This window comes from Pyrgilauda ruficollis, unplaced genomic scaffold (assembly GCF_017590135.1).
Source record: "Pyrgilauda ruficollis isolate IOZ18807 unplaced genomic scaffold, ASM1759013v1 scaffold10, whole genome shotgun sequence".
In the NCBI taxonomy this organism is placed as follows: domain Eukaryota; kingdom Metazoa; phylum Chordata; class Aves; order Passeriformes; family Passeridae; genus Pyrgilauda; species Pyrgilauda ruficollis.
This window is the reverse complement of record NW_024508101.1, coordinates 556,680-571,493: the sequence shown is the minus strand read 5'-3', so window position 1 is coordinate 571,493 and position 14,814 is coordinate 556,680. Positions and strand designations below refer to the sequence as shown.

Below are 14,814 nucleotides of genomic sequence, written 5' to 3'. Positions count from 1 at the left end.
CCCGGCCCGGCCCCTCGGGGCCCGCCCGCGGCCTCTGGCCCCGCAGCCGGACCCGCCTCAGCATCTTCCCCGCGCCCTGCCCGGAGCGCGGCCGCTCGCGCACACACCGGCAGCCCCGCAGCCCCGGCTCCGCGCAGCCCCTTTCGGGCAGCTCGGGTTCCCCGCAGCCCCGCTCCCCCGGGCAGCCCCGGTTCTCTCGGCAACTCCGGTTCTCTGCAGTCCCGGTTCTCCGGGCAGCCCCGGTTCCCCGCAGCCCCTCTCCTCTCCGGCAGCCCCAGTTCCCCGCAGCCCCTCTCCTCTCGGGCAGCCCCAGTTCCCCGCAGCCCCTCTCCTCTCGGGCAGCCCCGGTTCCCCGCAGCCCCTCTCCTCTCGGGCAGCCCCGGTTCCCCGCAGCCCCTCTCCTCTCGGGCAGCCCCGGTTCCCCGCAGCCCCTCTCCTCTCGGGCAGCCCCGGTTCCCCGCAGCCCCTCTCCTCTCGGGCAGCCCCGGTTCCCCGCAGCCCCTCTCCTCTCGGGCAGCCCCGGTTCCCCGCAGCCCCTCTCCTCTCGGGCAGCCCCGGTTCCCCGCAGCCCCTCTCCTCTCGGGCAGCCCCGGTTCCCGGAGCGGTGCCGCGAGGGGGAGCGGCGGAGCGCGGCTGCGGTGCTGGGCGGGGGCCAGCGCCCCGGTAGCCCGAAGCCGCCGGTGTCGCGGCTCGGGGCACGCACCGGGCTCAGCCCCAGCCCTGCCCCGCCGGAGCTGCCGGCGCGGGACGCCAGGGAAGGGCCCCCCGTAAATGCCAGCCCGGCCTCGTCCCAGGAGCAGGCTCAGGCGTTGGTCACTCGGTGATTAACACACCCACCAAGATTCCTGTTCTTTCAGGAGGAAGATTTCAGAGTATTATTTCTATAAAAGAAGGAGCAGTACTATGAGTGACACCATTTGTCACCAGCTCATCAGCACAGCTCAATGGTTGTCCCCATTTTCAGGCTCCCTACAAGGGATCCAGAACCTGGAAGTGCAGGTGGGATGCTGAGAAGAGCATGGAACCCTCCCAGTCCAGCAGCCCTGAAGGCCCCCAGCATCACCACCCTTTGCTCCCCACTTCCAAGTCACATCTCAAACCCCCCTCAGCCCAGCCTTAGGCCCTGAACAAACATCCCTGCAGCTATTTTTAAAGATTTTTGGGAAGTTTTAGCTCCACGCAAGATGAAGAAATGTTAAATACTTTGGCACATTGTTCCCTCTAGGGTTCACGTTCTTCCTCGCTCAGGCAATAAAACTTCTGTGGGAATTGCTGCAGAGTGCAGCTCACCATGTGAAATGCTTTCTTTACCATTCTGCTGTTTGGGGAGAGCTCTCAGGAGGAGGTGACTGCGGGTAGAGGCAAGGGAAGGTTTGCCCTTGGCTTCTGCTCAGTTCCCTGGGGACTCAGGTGTGGCGGCAGCACCTGTGAGATGGTGCCTGAGGTGAGGCAGAGCAGCCACTGCTCCTCTCTGGCCTTGGATGAGGTGTCACCCACAGACCCAGCTCCCTTCCAGAACAGACCTGAACTGCTGGAAGGAGCCCAGTGCCCCTGTGCAGCCTGTGCCAGGACTGACCCTGCTTGTCCCCGTGCCCATGCCACACTGCTCCCAGGGCCACATGCTCTGACACGCTCTGCCCTGACTTGGAGTGCAGGAGCAGCCCAGTGAGGACTGCACACCCGGGGCCTGAAACGTGGGCACGGATCAGGATAACATCCAGCTCCGGTGCCCTTCCCCAGGTGATCCCAGCAGGGCTGGGCATTGCCTCCCCAACAGCCAGAGATGCTCAGTCCTTATTCAGGCAAAGCTGCAGCTGCTCCACCACTAAAACCCAAACACACGTGATTTTGAAGCAAAGAATCCTGTGAGAATCAAAGGGTTTTCTGAGTCATCCCCTACTTCTTCCAGCTTTAAATGTTCAGGGATGCCATAGAGCTGGAAACATTTTTATTTTAAAATACATGCTTTGGGATAATCAAAAGCACAAACACTAAATAAAGCTAAATTTAATTGCAGTTTGGTTTACTGCTGGATCTGAAATAGCTGTTTTTCCAATAGCTATCTGGAATCACAACTTTATGGTCCCCAGGACAGAAGAGGTCTGGCAAAATGTCAAGGCCAGGCCACAGCTCTGCAGATGGAGCTGCAGCCGCCCATGAACTCGTGCATGGCCACAGCCCACAGCAGGCACTGCAGGCTGGAGAGCCAGGATATGGTACCTGGCTGCTCCTGCATGGGAATTTCTTCACCCTAGATTTTTTTCCTAGCCCTCACCTCTTGCACTCAGCCTGCAGGAAGCCTAGCTCTGGAAATCTACTAAAATCACAGAGAAGAGCAGTGCCATGGACACATCTCCAGGGAAAAGGCATACCTGTGCTTCAACACAGAGCTGATGAATGCTGGCTGTTAAATCAGGCTTGGGAACATACTAAGGGCACAGTCAGTTACAACTTTACTGAGTCTCTCTTAAATGTGCACATGAGTAAATTCTTAAGTCTGATATCGAATTCCTCCATGGCTCACCAGCTGGTGTGCTGATTTCCACAAAAACACACAATCAATATTGCAATCTGCACCAAAGGAAACAAGGCTTTGCAGACAAAGCGTGGAAATATCAGCAATGCACAGAATTGTTTGGTCCCAAACCCACACACCAAATTCCTTGTGTTACTGAGTTCACTGCTCAGGGGTAACATAAGCCAGCCCAGACCTGTGTGACACTCCTGGGTAATGCTGTGTCATCCATCACATCCCCTCCTGCACCGTCCTCTGGCCATGGTATTTCTTTTTGTTAGCTGAAAACAACAACGACAGCAAAAAAACCCAGCCAAAAACCTAGTCCTCTGATTGATCACAATTTTTAAAAACCAAAAAAACAAAACAAAACCAAAATAACAAAAAAAAAAAAAAAAAAAAAAAAAAAAAAAAAAAAAAAAAAAAAAAAAAAAAAAAAAACACACAGAAAAAAACCCTGCAGCCCACGGTCAGTCCCAGAATTCAGAATTTCTGGCCCAGCACACTACCTGGCTGTCAGACTTGTGCCATGGCTGGAGAAGGTTTTGGAAACTGAGTCATCAGAACATTACTGGGAGGGGAGAAGGAGCCAGAGAAGCTGACTTGTGTACGCAGACCAATGGAGAAGGGAGGATCTACTTGGATGCTGCAGTCTTGAGTTCTATAAAGCATTCACAGCAGAAAGAGAATTTACACGAGTTCATGCACATATCGAGATAATTTCTTTTCTCTTTCCCAGTGTGAAGAGAAAAGAAGTGTGGGACTACACTAAACTTACTCAGTGTTAGAGAACCTTTCACATCATGTCCCTAAAAGGTTTATGGGATGCAAACCATTTCCTCTGGATCCCCAACTCACTGAAATCCACCAGCCTCTGCTCCCACGGCCTCCAGCCCACACCAGCACTGGAGCCTCAGCTTGGGGAGCTAAATCCTGGAAAAAGAGCCTGAAGCTCCTGGCATTAAGCCAGTACACATTTCCATCCCCACAATCCCTGGCACTCCACGTGAAACCCACAGAGGCTCCACAGACACATCCCAGAGCACACCGAGATGCCACCTCCTGCCCCAGGGCGAGCCCTGGCACACAGCAGCAGGGCTCTGATCAAATCAACCAGCCTAAACCCACTTAGAGCAGAGCAGGCCATGCATCCTGCTGATCCGATGATCCAGGCTGATCCTGGCACCCAGACAGTCCCAGCAGGCTGGGCAGAGCCTCGCAGGTGGATGCAGTCTGTGGATTCTGGGGAACCCCCCACTCCCATCTGCCCTGCACCCCAAGGCCAGCAAAGGGTGGCAGAGGCTCTCCCCAGGCACCTCCCTGAGCAGCCAGCTCTGCACAGGGCTCCCAAGGACGCTGTTTGTGCTAAAATGTTCCTTGCTTCATCCCATTATGGCCTCAAAGCCCATAAAACCAATGGAGCCTGCCCAGGCCTGGGAGTAACAAGTTGGGATAATAAAGCTGAAATATGTATCCGTGTGGTTTTTAACAAGAGGCTTCAGGTTCAAGCTGTTGGGAGATAATAAAATCATTTTACTACTTTTGGGGGGGATTCCTACATTTGTGTGTAACTTCAAGCTGTTCATTGCAGTGCTTGAGCTCCCACTCACCATCACGAGGGAATGACAAGCAAAGTGAGACCCAGAGCCCCGTGGGATCCACCTGCAGCAGTGACAGGTGTCAGGGGACCTGCACGCCCAGTGTCACACCGAGTGTCACCTCCTGGGATCTGGGACAGTAACCAAACCTTCCCAGAGCCAGAGGTATGCATCACCCAGGTAATGCCAGGCACAGCCCTGCCTGCAGCCCTGCACGCACTGATGCTTCTGTCCACTAAAGTGAGGCACTTTTCTCTTTGAACAAAATATAAATAGCAAGATCTGTCTGAGATTTTGTTAGGTAAAGAAAGAAGAGCCAGAACAAAACCAGAATATAGTCTGGTTTTATATATTCATATGCAAATTATACATTTATTTGCATATGTAAAGGAAAGTGAGTCACTTTTGGTGCTCATCACTACAACAATCTTAGCCAAGTGCTATGAAGGAGGCTGCAATCCGCAGGACAATTCAGCAGATATGTGTGAGTATCTCAGCAGGCATCTGGGAATGCCCACAAAGGTGAGGGTGCTTCCACACAGCCCCCATTTCTCTCCCACCAAACACCTGCAATGAAAGCCCCAGTCCAGGCTCCAGGAATGCCTCTGTAGGGCCAAGTAATTAACCAGAGCACTGAGCTTTCACTACAAAAATGAAGTCCAGCCACATTTATACAAACTTTTCTGCCTCACTAATTACTTCCCATTTGCAGTAATGTGTTTACCTTCTTCCTGAAGCTGGTAATTCATGCTCTTCTTTATTTAGTTCCAGATGGTTGTTTCGGAGCCAACTCACCAATTTGTCCAAATCATTTTGAATTCAGGCCCTCTTTCAGTGCCAGGTGGGACAGAACCATGATTATTTTCTCCTCTGGGCAGCAGATCCTGGTGTTGGGTTTGCCCAGCAGGTAACTGTGATTCATCTTCAATTCCTCTGTTTGTGTGAGGTGTTCCAATTCCAGAATATCTGTTCTTCTATCAAAACAGACCCACCTTCAACCGAAAGGTTTTTTATTTTTAACTCCAGCCAGCAAACACAGCACCCTTGGAGAAGTGCCCTTGAGGGACCCTGACCCCTGCCTGTCCCCAGCAGCCACAGGCTCCCCCCGGGGTGCTCAGCCCACCCCCCGTGCCCTGAGCTCACACTGCCCGGTGCTGGCTGGGAGGGAACCCCTCCAGCCCAGGGCAGAGCCAGCCTGGGCACTGGGACAGCTCCCCGTGTGCCAGCAGCTGTGGGACAGCTGTGTGCCAGCTGTGTGCCAGCTCCCCGTGTGCCAGCAGCTGTGTGCCAGCTGTGTGCCAGCCCCCCCTGTGCCAGCAGCTGTGTTCCAGCTGTGTGCCAGCTGCCCGTGTGCCAGCAGCTGTGGGACACCTCCCTGTGTGCCAGCTCCCTGTGTGCCAGCTCACTCATGACCTCGAGGGCAAGTCTGGAAACAGCAGCACGTGTTGTGAGCAGGCAGAACCAGGCAGCACAGCCTGGCAAAGGGCATCCCTGCCCACAGCCACCCCGACAGAAACTCCCTGCCAGGCCGAGAGCCAGGCCATGCCCGTGCCCCAAAGTGCAGTTTTAGCCCAGCTGCTCACTGCACAGGGTACCTGGGGAGGGAGGCAGCAGTGCCCATGCCCAGCAGGGTTTCTCTGCTCCTGCCTCTCCCCGTTCCAGCACTGCTGCCTTTCTCACGGCTCCTGCCGGGCTGGGGGAACAGGACATTTCTACTTTTTGATTATTTTGTTTCCACTTTAGCCCTTCTGCCCCAGCCTGAGGGACTGCTCCGTGACCAAGTTCATTTCCTGCTGAATGGATTCCCTGCCCAAAGCAGCCCTTCCCAAAGCTTTCCAGGGGCAGCCCGGCCCAGCACCACCCTGGCTGCCAGGATCAGTCCCCAGGAGCTTCTGCCCTACTCCCAGTTCTCCAGGGAGCCATCAGGAATCTGCCCCGGATCCCCTCTGGGAACGGACCCGCAGCAGGGGGGATGGAGGGTCCCCAGGACCCCCAGCAGGGTGAGACAGAGGGTCCCTGGGACTCACAGCCCTGCCCTGCCCTGCCCAGCACCAGGCACTGGCTGCAGGGGATGTGACAAACATCATCAGAGTCAGTGAACAGTGTCAGGAGGATGCAGTAACTTTATGATTGCTCACCCAAAGAACACAGTGGTGGGGTCTGCCCCCCGATGGGGCCATGCCCTGTCCCACATCACCCTGTCCATCATCCCTGTCAGCGCCAGCTCGGCTCCTCTGGCCGTGACCTGTGCCCCCAGCCTGGCTGCTCAGAGTCCCCAACTGTCCCACTTGGCCCTTGACTCAGTGACGGAGGAGCAGCGCTGCCCAGGGGAGCAGGGACAGGACAGCGTGGGGAGGACACTGTGTTTCCTTCCCTGCTGTTTTTTCCCTTATGTTATGCAGTTCCTGTGACTCTTGGGTTGGTGGGATGTGCAGAGCATCGTTTATGGCACCCGGGGGATCAGCAGCCACTCCTGGCAAAGGCAGGACCTGGCAGCAGGCTGGCACTGCTGGGGCAGGAGAGACGGGGTCCTGCCAGGCACCCACTCCACCAGGGTGGGGATGAGGCAGCAGACCACCAAATCCATGCTTTTTCCTAAGCCTCCATCCACACTGCCCAGCGTGTCACTCATGCAGCCTCCCTGCACCTTGGCCTCCGTGTCTCACAGCCACACAGCCACCCACGTTTGTCAGCTCCACAAGTGGCACCAACCCACAGCCCTGTCCAAAGGAGGGCAAAAGCTCCAGCTCAGGCAAAGGTCACCAGTTTGGAGTTTAAATGGTGATGACAACAATAAGTGATACAAAAACCCCAATCTTCACGTGTTGTCAGCAAACCAGTCTGATTCATGCCCGTACTCAACGTGGCAGCTGCTCTCTGCCTTCTCCTGCCCCGTGGAATTGCCACAGCTCCGTGGCCCGTGGCTCCTCAGCTCATTTCCAGTGGAAGTGTCAGCACTGCAGCCACACAGGCACTGGTCCCCACACCAGGGCCCTCCCCCAGCACAGCAGCAGCTGCTCTGCCTGGAGAAAGCTCTTTATAATACTCATTTCCAGCATTATTACCATTCACTGGCCAACTGTAACCAATTCCAATGCCTGAGGTGAGCTGCTGTGACAAAAAGGCAGCCCTAAAGCAGACATCAATAATTATTGTCTTTCAAAAGGCTTGGCTTAGTAAAAAAAAGTACCAAATCAATACAACCAGATTTCTGCTTTGCCTCTGCATCTCTCCACCTCACACACTTATGACAGTTTAGATCTGCCATGATTTAGCCTGTTCCAAACAAAAATATTCCTGGGAACCATGGCTTGAGGAGGATTATTTCTGAATCCCAGCTTCACTCTGAAGTCAAGACACAATAACCCTCAATCTTACCCAGAATGTGTGTCTTCTTTGCCAAGCTCCCACTGACAGGCTCTGACCAAACTTCAGGGCTCAGCAAAAGCACCTGAAATATTTTCATATTTTTCTTACAAGCTTTATTTTTCAAAGCCCTCCCTGGTGTTCAGATTGCTTGCATTTCCTTCATTTCCTTGCACCACAAAATCCCACCAGCTCCTCAGGAAGATCAGACTTTTCAATGTAACTATTTGCTTGAAACCTGGCAAAGGGCATCCCTGCCAACCTAAAATACTTCATGTCCAACAACCTTCCGACTTCCTTCCAGTTTCAGGACTTCAAACTGAAATAATGACACATAATACTGAGTAAGTTTACACAGACATATATAAAAAAGCCTGTTAGTGTAGGGCAGAGTCTCCCAGCATCCCGTGGTCCCTCCCTCCCCACCAGTCCCTGCCCACGCCCAAACAAAACACCTCCAGGAGGGCAGATGAGGCTGGCACAGGATGCCAGCAGAACAGTGGCAGCACACAGCCCAGGTGCTGCACCAGTGAGGGAACTCGGGCACAGGAGCCAGGCCAGGCTCCTGCAGGGCTCTGGCACTCTGTGCCCAACCTCAACCATCTACAGCCCACAGGGCTCTGGGCAAACCCACCAGCCTGGGCAGTAAGGCAGCTGGAATGGCAGTGACGTGAAAATGCAGCATTTTACTCAGTGCCCAGGGACTCAGAGAACGGGCAGAAGCCAGGAGGTGTTTCCCAGGCTGGGCATTCCTGCAGCACTAGCTCCTCTTCCTCTTGCCCTGGCGCATGGTCCCGCTGTCCCCGGGGATGCGCCGCAGCTTCCTCTTGTTCCCTGTCAGAGCCACGGAGCTGCTGCTGGGGAAAGAACAGAAGGGTGGCAGGGTCTGCAAGGCCCCGAGCACAGCACACAGCGAGGCTGTGCAGAAGCACTGTGAGCAGCACACAGAGGCTGCACACGTACGTGTTACAGGTGAATCAGAGCATGGTTTGGGTTGGAAGGGACCTTAAAGATCATCTCATTCCACCCTGCCATGGGCAGGACACCTTCCACTATCCCAGGGTGCTCCAAGCCCTGCCCAACCTGGCCCTGGGCACTTCCAAGGATGGGGACACAAATATTTCTCTGCCTTCTCATTTGAGGAAGGTGACAGCACCATGAACCATCCCATAGCCCCAGAGCCCACAGGAACAGGGTTGTCACAATGCCTCTCCTTCTGTCCCCAGAGACCAGTTTGGAACCCAAGGAAAAGCAGCAACCCCCCAGATTCCTTGTCCATAACTGAGGACAACCCCTGGCACTGACAAATCCAGAAAGATGCTCTATCAGAAAAGGCAGTTTGGGGCACGGCCCCTGGAAGCAGGATGAGAGGTTGGTCAGTGTTACCCCAAAAGGAGGGCTTGGGGCCTGCAGCCTTGCCAGGCACTCTCCTCATTTATGGACAAAGTATTTTCCACAGAAAACTCAACAACTGTTTTATTTTTAGTCACGGTTAATTTTAAAGAAAAAATTCTTAAACTGGCTGTATGTAAATGAAGCAGCTGATTTCCGTCACTCAGCCTCGAAGCTTAAAATTCCACATAGTGTTGACATGAAAGATGCCACTAATCTGTCAACAGCTTTTGCTAATTAAACATTCCTTTTAAGTGCACTCTGTTTTATACCATCTGCTAGGCTGAATCCATCCTGCAGAGACTATTCATTTCTCTTAAACTGGGAATTCACAACTGAAAATAGCAATGGACAGCTCTGAGATGCTCAGGTCCACATCTGCTGACTGACACACTGAAGACACGGCAGGAACAAGCTGTGTTTCAGAGCTGCACCACGATGGAAACGGCTCTCCTGCGTGCTGGGACCCTCAGCCACACCGGGGAGATCTGTGTGAAGCCCAGCAGTCAGATCCAGCTGGGCCTTGGAGGTGGGACTGAACAAACGTTCCCAGAGCACGGAGGGGCCTCGCAGACCCACGGGCCTCTCCAGCCCCTTCACGTGGCTTTTCACATGGGAAACAGAAACATGATTCAGAGACTTGCAGACACTGAGATTTTAGCAACCAAGAAGTGCTCTTCTAATCTCAGACAGAAGTAAATCAAAACAGATGCTCAATTCCAGCGTGTTCAACTTGTCAGCCTCACCTACAGCTCTGTCAACAATGGAATTCTCAAATGCAATAGAGATCAGATTTAATTTTCCATAGCAAAGCAGTTTCTTCTTTTTTTTCTTTTTTTAATTAAAATATATAGTTATATATCCCTTACAATAAAGATACTCAGTTGGGCATCTGTGGATTCTTGGAGTACCCAGGTATCATTTTTCAAGGATCCACATCCACTGAGCAAACTGTGCTTCTCAGAACTGTGGGGATTCTTCAAGAATCTGACTTTCCTGAGGCATTTGCTTCTCTAGGATTCCACCAGCTGCAAACTACAGACCTAAACCCATCCCAAGGACTCTTGGATATTCTACTCACCTGTCAGAGGACGCTGAACACACCTCAGACCCTTCCATATCTGTCAGAATGTCTGAACTGGTGCTGAAGGGGGAAATAAAACAGATGGAAATTGTTTCAGCAACACCTACAGCAACGCAGGGCTCCCCTCAGCAATGGCAGCAGAACCCCTGGATGAGACCAACCCCTCCAGTACCAACAGCAATGGGAAATAACACCAACCTACAGCACAGTCCAGAAGCTTCTGTCTCACTTCATTTTCAGTTATCCCTGGGGTCTCATTATCGTTATTTAACACACAAGACAGTTCCATGTTTATGTCTGTTAGGTGGTAACTACACCACCTCTGCATTCTCAGGCACCAGAAAGTTTCTCTGGAGAGGATCTGCAAGGCATCTTGGGGGGTAACGTGTATCTTCTTTTTTTAAAGTCTCTCTCAAATAAATCAATGTGACATAAAATTCCTGTAAGACAGCAGGATTTTTTTTTTCACCCTTTGCCATATTGTCTCCCCTGTGAAGTGAGAGTCCTCAGCTGTTACTGTGGTGATAACTACAGAACCAACAGGAATTTGGCTGGACAACACCAGGTTAGAGAACCTCCAACACACACACACATTCAGTCATATAGATAAAAAGGAAAAAGATACCAAAAATGGATGGGAAACGTTTTGAAAGTCAACATTGTTTTTACTCTCAGAATTAGCAGCCCATCAAAAGCTCATTTTCGGTGCACGAAGTGGATGCCCAGGGAATGAGCTATCATCATATTTCCAAACCCCACTCCGATGTTCCAGTTGCATTTTAAAAAAGAACTGGGGAGGACACGGGGCTATTTGTGTGCTTTTAGTCCCCTAAAATAGAAAAAGAACAGGTTTGAGGCCTGAACATGATGTACTTCCCTGCCTTGAAAACTGCAGCATTTATCACCCGCCGCGTTTGTCACCGCAAAACAATAAAACTGAAAAAGTCTGGCTAAGGTTCAAACCAGTAATGTGTGTTCAGAATTCACATGTGGAATCCATGGTCTAGGCCCACCAAACTTTTTTAAAACCAAGTACAAAATGTCCTGGAGAGAGTTCCACCTTTGGCCTACACACGGAGCCATGAACGGGCCCTTGAGCCACAGGCAGCGCTCCCCAGAGACCCCAATTAACTCCTACGCCCTAATTGCAGTAAGAGACCGAGGAGCTGCAGTAGCTGTGCAAAGCAGGGTTCTCAACTTCCCGCTGGAGCTAACAGCCCTTTGTTTCAGGATCTGTTCCAGCATCCCACTGCTCCACGCAGCCACTCTGCAGCAGCTCTCTGCACCCCGCCAGGCATCAGCCACGAGCACGGCTGCCTTTGGAGCCCAGGTAATCACACACCTTTCTGCCACATGCCAGGGGACAAAAGTGATTGAAAATTTAAAAAAAAAATCCTCAAATATGCCACAGTTGAAAAACAATTATCAAAAACCAGTGTCAACTAAACAAAAGCAATTTTGATCATCAACTGAATTTGTATTTTAAATTAACTTTTTCTTTCCCTGAAGAAAACTCCGCCCTCTTCTTAGCATCAATGATTAGCCCTTAAACTGAAGATTATGAATTAAATAAGAGGAAAAACCACCTTATTCTGAAGGGGTTTTTCCTACAAATTGTAGCTCACAGAGTTCACAGAATTTACAATTTTTGTTTTGTTCATTTCTCTGATGTTTTCTGCCTTTTCAGTGATTCAGAGGTATCTACCTACATTGCATCCAAGCACAGCAAAATACCCCTTCAGACTTTATTCAGACTCCAAATTCAAGACAAATTCCCACAACAGGTTTTCTGTCCTTTTCTTAACTAAAGGTCACTAATCTCTCCCACAATTTTACAGATCATTTCCAGATGAGTCAATTTTTACAGCCAAAACGATTAAAGTTCTTCACCTGAACTGCTCAAGATGCAGCCAGCATCCTGTGGCAGGATGATCCTGCACTTATTCATGCTTCCACGTTGGGAAAAATGCAGCTCCAGTGACTCAGGCAATTGTCCCACTCCATATTCCTGCAGGATTGGCTCCCCTGACCCCCTACAGTCAACCAAGAGTCAACTCTTCCTTTCTTGACCCTCAGTTGGGCTTGACTTCCACCACCCCCCGCTTTTTCATTTAAGATAAACACACCACCCTAAAATAGAGATAAAAAAGCTGATGTAAGTGTGAATGACATGTCTTGCTGTAAAACTGAGAGGAGCAAACAGCCCTTTGAACTGGTTTATTTTAAGGCAGATTAAATTCCTCCTCGGCCTTGTGTGAGCAGCCAGCATCCTCCCATCCTCCCATCCACCATCCATCCTCCCATCCATCCATCCATCCATCCATCCATCCATCCATCCATCCATCCTCCCATCCCTCCACCCATCCTCCCACCCCACCGTGTGCTGTGGCCCAGGCTCTGGGCAGGTTTTCCCTCAGTGCTGGCACAGCAGATGAGCTCCAGCCCACCTCGTTTCACCAATGCCATTTGGAGGTGAATGCCCAGGTCCCAGGAGTGAGGGAAAGCAGCTTTCTCCCTCCTGCAATCCTGTCCCCCTGCAAGGAGCGGGATGAGCTCGCTGCTGGAGCAGTCAGGCACCGTGCCGTGCCCAAGGTGAGCTGTGCAACCAGCATCTTCCACGGCTTTCCAGAACCTCCTCTTCAGACCATGGCTTCGTGCTCCTGTCTCTGGAGAGCTCTGCCAGCCTTGGCTTTGCCCACGGAGGGCTCTTGTCTGTAGCAAACCCTGCACAGCCTCCACCAGCTTGCTGTTTTCCTTGACTCTCTCCAGGCTTCCTTAGTTTTCCACGGCCCCCTCTGCAGCCCAAGAAGACACCTTTGAGGCTGTGCCTTGGGAAGAGGGAAGGATCTGCTGCACCTTCCTGAACTGCTTCCCTCAGGAGTCTGGCAGCAGAGGGGTGTGGTGGCTGAAGCCCCAGGAGCACTCCCCACCACAGCTCCTGCTTTCAGGGCTCAGAGACGTCCACAGCCCACGGCTCCTGACCAGGGACTGAGTCCTCCTGGACACAGCCTGTAGGTAAGAGCTGCCACCACACACATCCGAGGCCACCAGCTGCCTCTATCTGACAATCTCCCCAGGACTTGCCACCACGCCTCACAGCTCCTGCCCTTTGTTACAGCTCAAAGTTTTGGGAAGAAAAGGATGAATCAACAGCATAGCAGGAAAGTATCATCATCCTTTCACAATGAGCCCAAAACTCACAGATCAAACACTGTGATGCAAATCGTCTCTGAGCCAAAGCAGTGCAAGATTTATTAATAAAAAAGTCCTGCAGATCTATAAAAGGCAATTATTGCACTGATCAACACATTTTCATACACTTCTCTCATCTGACAGCGACGGCCAGGGCGCAGGACAACGCTGCCTCCAGACTCAGGCTGGGGCAGCTGCCCAGGAACAGCTCACAGCATTTCCAACTCTCCATCCTGCCAGCTTTGCCAAACCCATGGCACCCATTTCAGAGGGCTGCTGCCACCCAGTGCACTCCCATTTCTACCTCTTCTGCTGATGAACTAAAGCCCATACTATGTAAAGCACATAAATCCAAGGATAAATGACCTGCTAAACCCAGAGCTTGGATCCTGATCAATGGCTCCTAAATCACTGCCAAAAAGCCCCATACATTGCAAATGAGGCCCCTTCCTCGGGCATGAACCCCTCCTGGCAGACACTGCAGTCACTCGGGGTATTCCAACAGCACAGGGATTTATACAGGCTGTGGACACAGCACTTTCCCACCAGGATTTCAAAATTCTGACTGTGTTTCAGCATCTCAGACACAGCCAATGTTGGGTTTTGTCTGTTGTTCAGGTCTCACTCTAGTCATCAAGAACCGACACTTGTGTTGAACAGAAAAGAAAAAATCATTTGCCTAAAGAACTGCATATTATCCCCATTATATAAAACACTTATAATGGAATATTTCCTTTACATAGCTCATTAACTGGCTTATCACTGTTCCTCCTAATTTATTTTCTAATTTTCCCATTGTTTAAGCAGTTGCGTAAAATCTGGCTTCAGTCCCAGAGAGTCAAAGAATTCCACAGGACTATTCATATGGAGCACTGCAGTCCTGTGGAAGCCTTGTGCAACTGTGACTTCAGAGCTTTGAAAAATTACCCTTCCAAAGCCATGGCTGTGTTTTGGTGCTTATCTGTAACAGCAGTTTGCTCTCCTGGTGGGATCATCAATCTCTCTAGAGCACAAGCATGTGTGGGGCACTGCTACAACCTCCATGCCTGGCCTGCAGCTTTTCTCCAGCAGGAGTAAAATTCTCATCTTTTCAGTTTTAGCACAGACCTCTGAATAATATCAGTTCATCAGTGATTAGTGTACAATGGATGAATTTCTAATCTTGACCAACTACTCCCTTAGCAAGTATTGACATGAGACTGAAAAGGGACAAACCTTACGAAGGAGAAAACAGAAGAATCACTGATTTCTTTGCAGCATCCTTTTGCAGAACAAACATTTCGACTCTGACTTGTGAATTGTTCTGCTCTATTCGATATTCTACTCAACATGCTCATTTTGTTTTAATTCATCAATACAACAGCCCTCCATTTAGAAGTGCCCTCCTCACAGGAGCACAGCATGTGGATTTGGAATTCCAAATATATTTCCAGTTTTGACACTTCAATGTGAAAAACATTTACTCTTGGCAAAGGATACCCTCTCGTTATCAGAAAAACACCAGCCTCAGAAACCCATTACTTGATACAATACCACAATACTACTAAAACCATCAACATCTAAATCATTCTTGTTTGATTTCTGCTGGCTTTATTTCACTACAATTAACAAAATCCCAGCCCCATGGTAAGACACAGTGATAAAATGTCTTTCTTTCATGCAGCTGG

At 51.1% G+C, this 14,814-nt stretch overlaps 1 protein-coding gene across 1 annotated transcript in view; it reads right to left on the bottom strand.

Annotated features, from left to right (window-relative positions):
* Window positions 1-7,743: 7,743 nt before the first annotated feature.
* RAD18 (RAD18 E3 ubiquitin protein ligase) overlaps window positions 7,744-14,814 on the bottom strand; it is a 37,991-nt gene continuing 30,920 nt past the window's right edge. The window contains exons 13-14 of the mRNA XM_041461935.1: window positions 9,953-10,015; window positions 7,744-8,336 (exon numbers count right to left, since the gene is read on the bottom strand). Of these exons, the coding sequence (XP_041317869.1) occupies window positions 8,240-8,336; window positions 9,953-10,015 (160 nt within the window). The 3' untranslated portion in view covers window positions 7,744-8,239. The remainder of the gene's footprint in view (window positions 8,337-9,952; window positions 10,016-14,814) is intronic.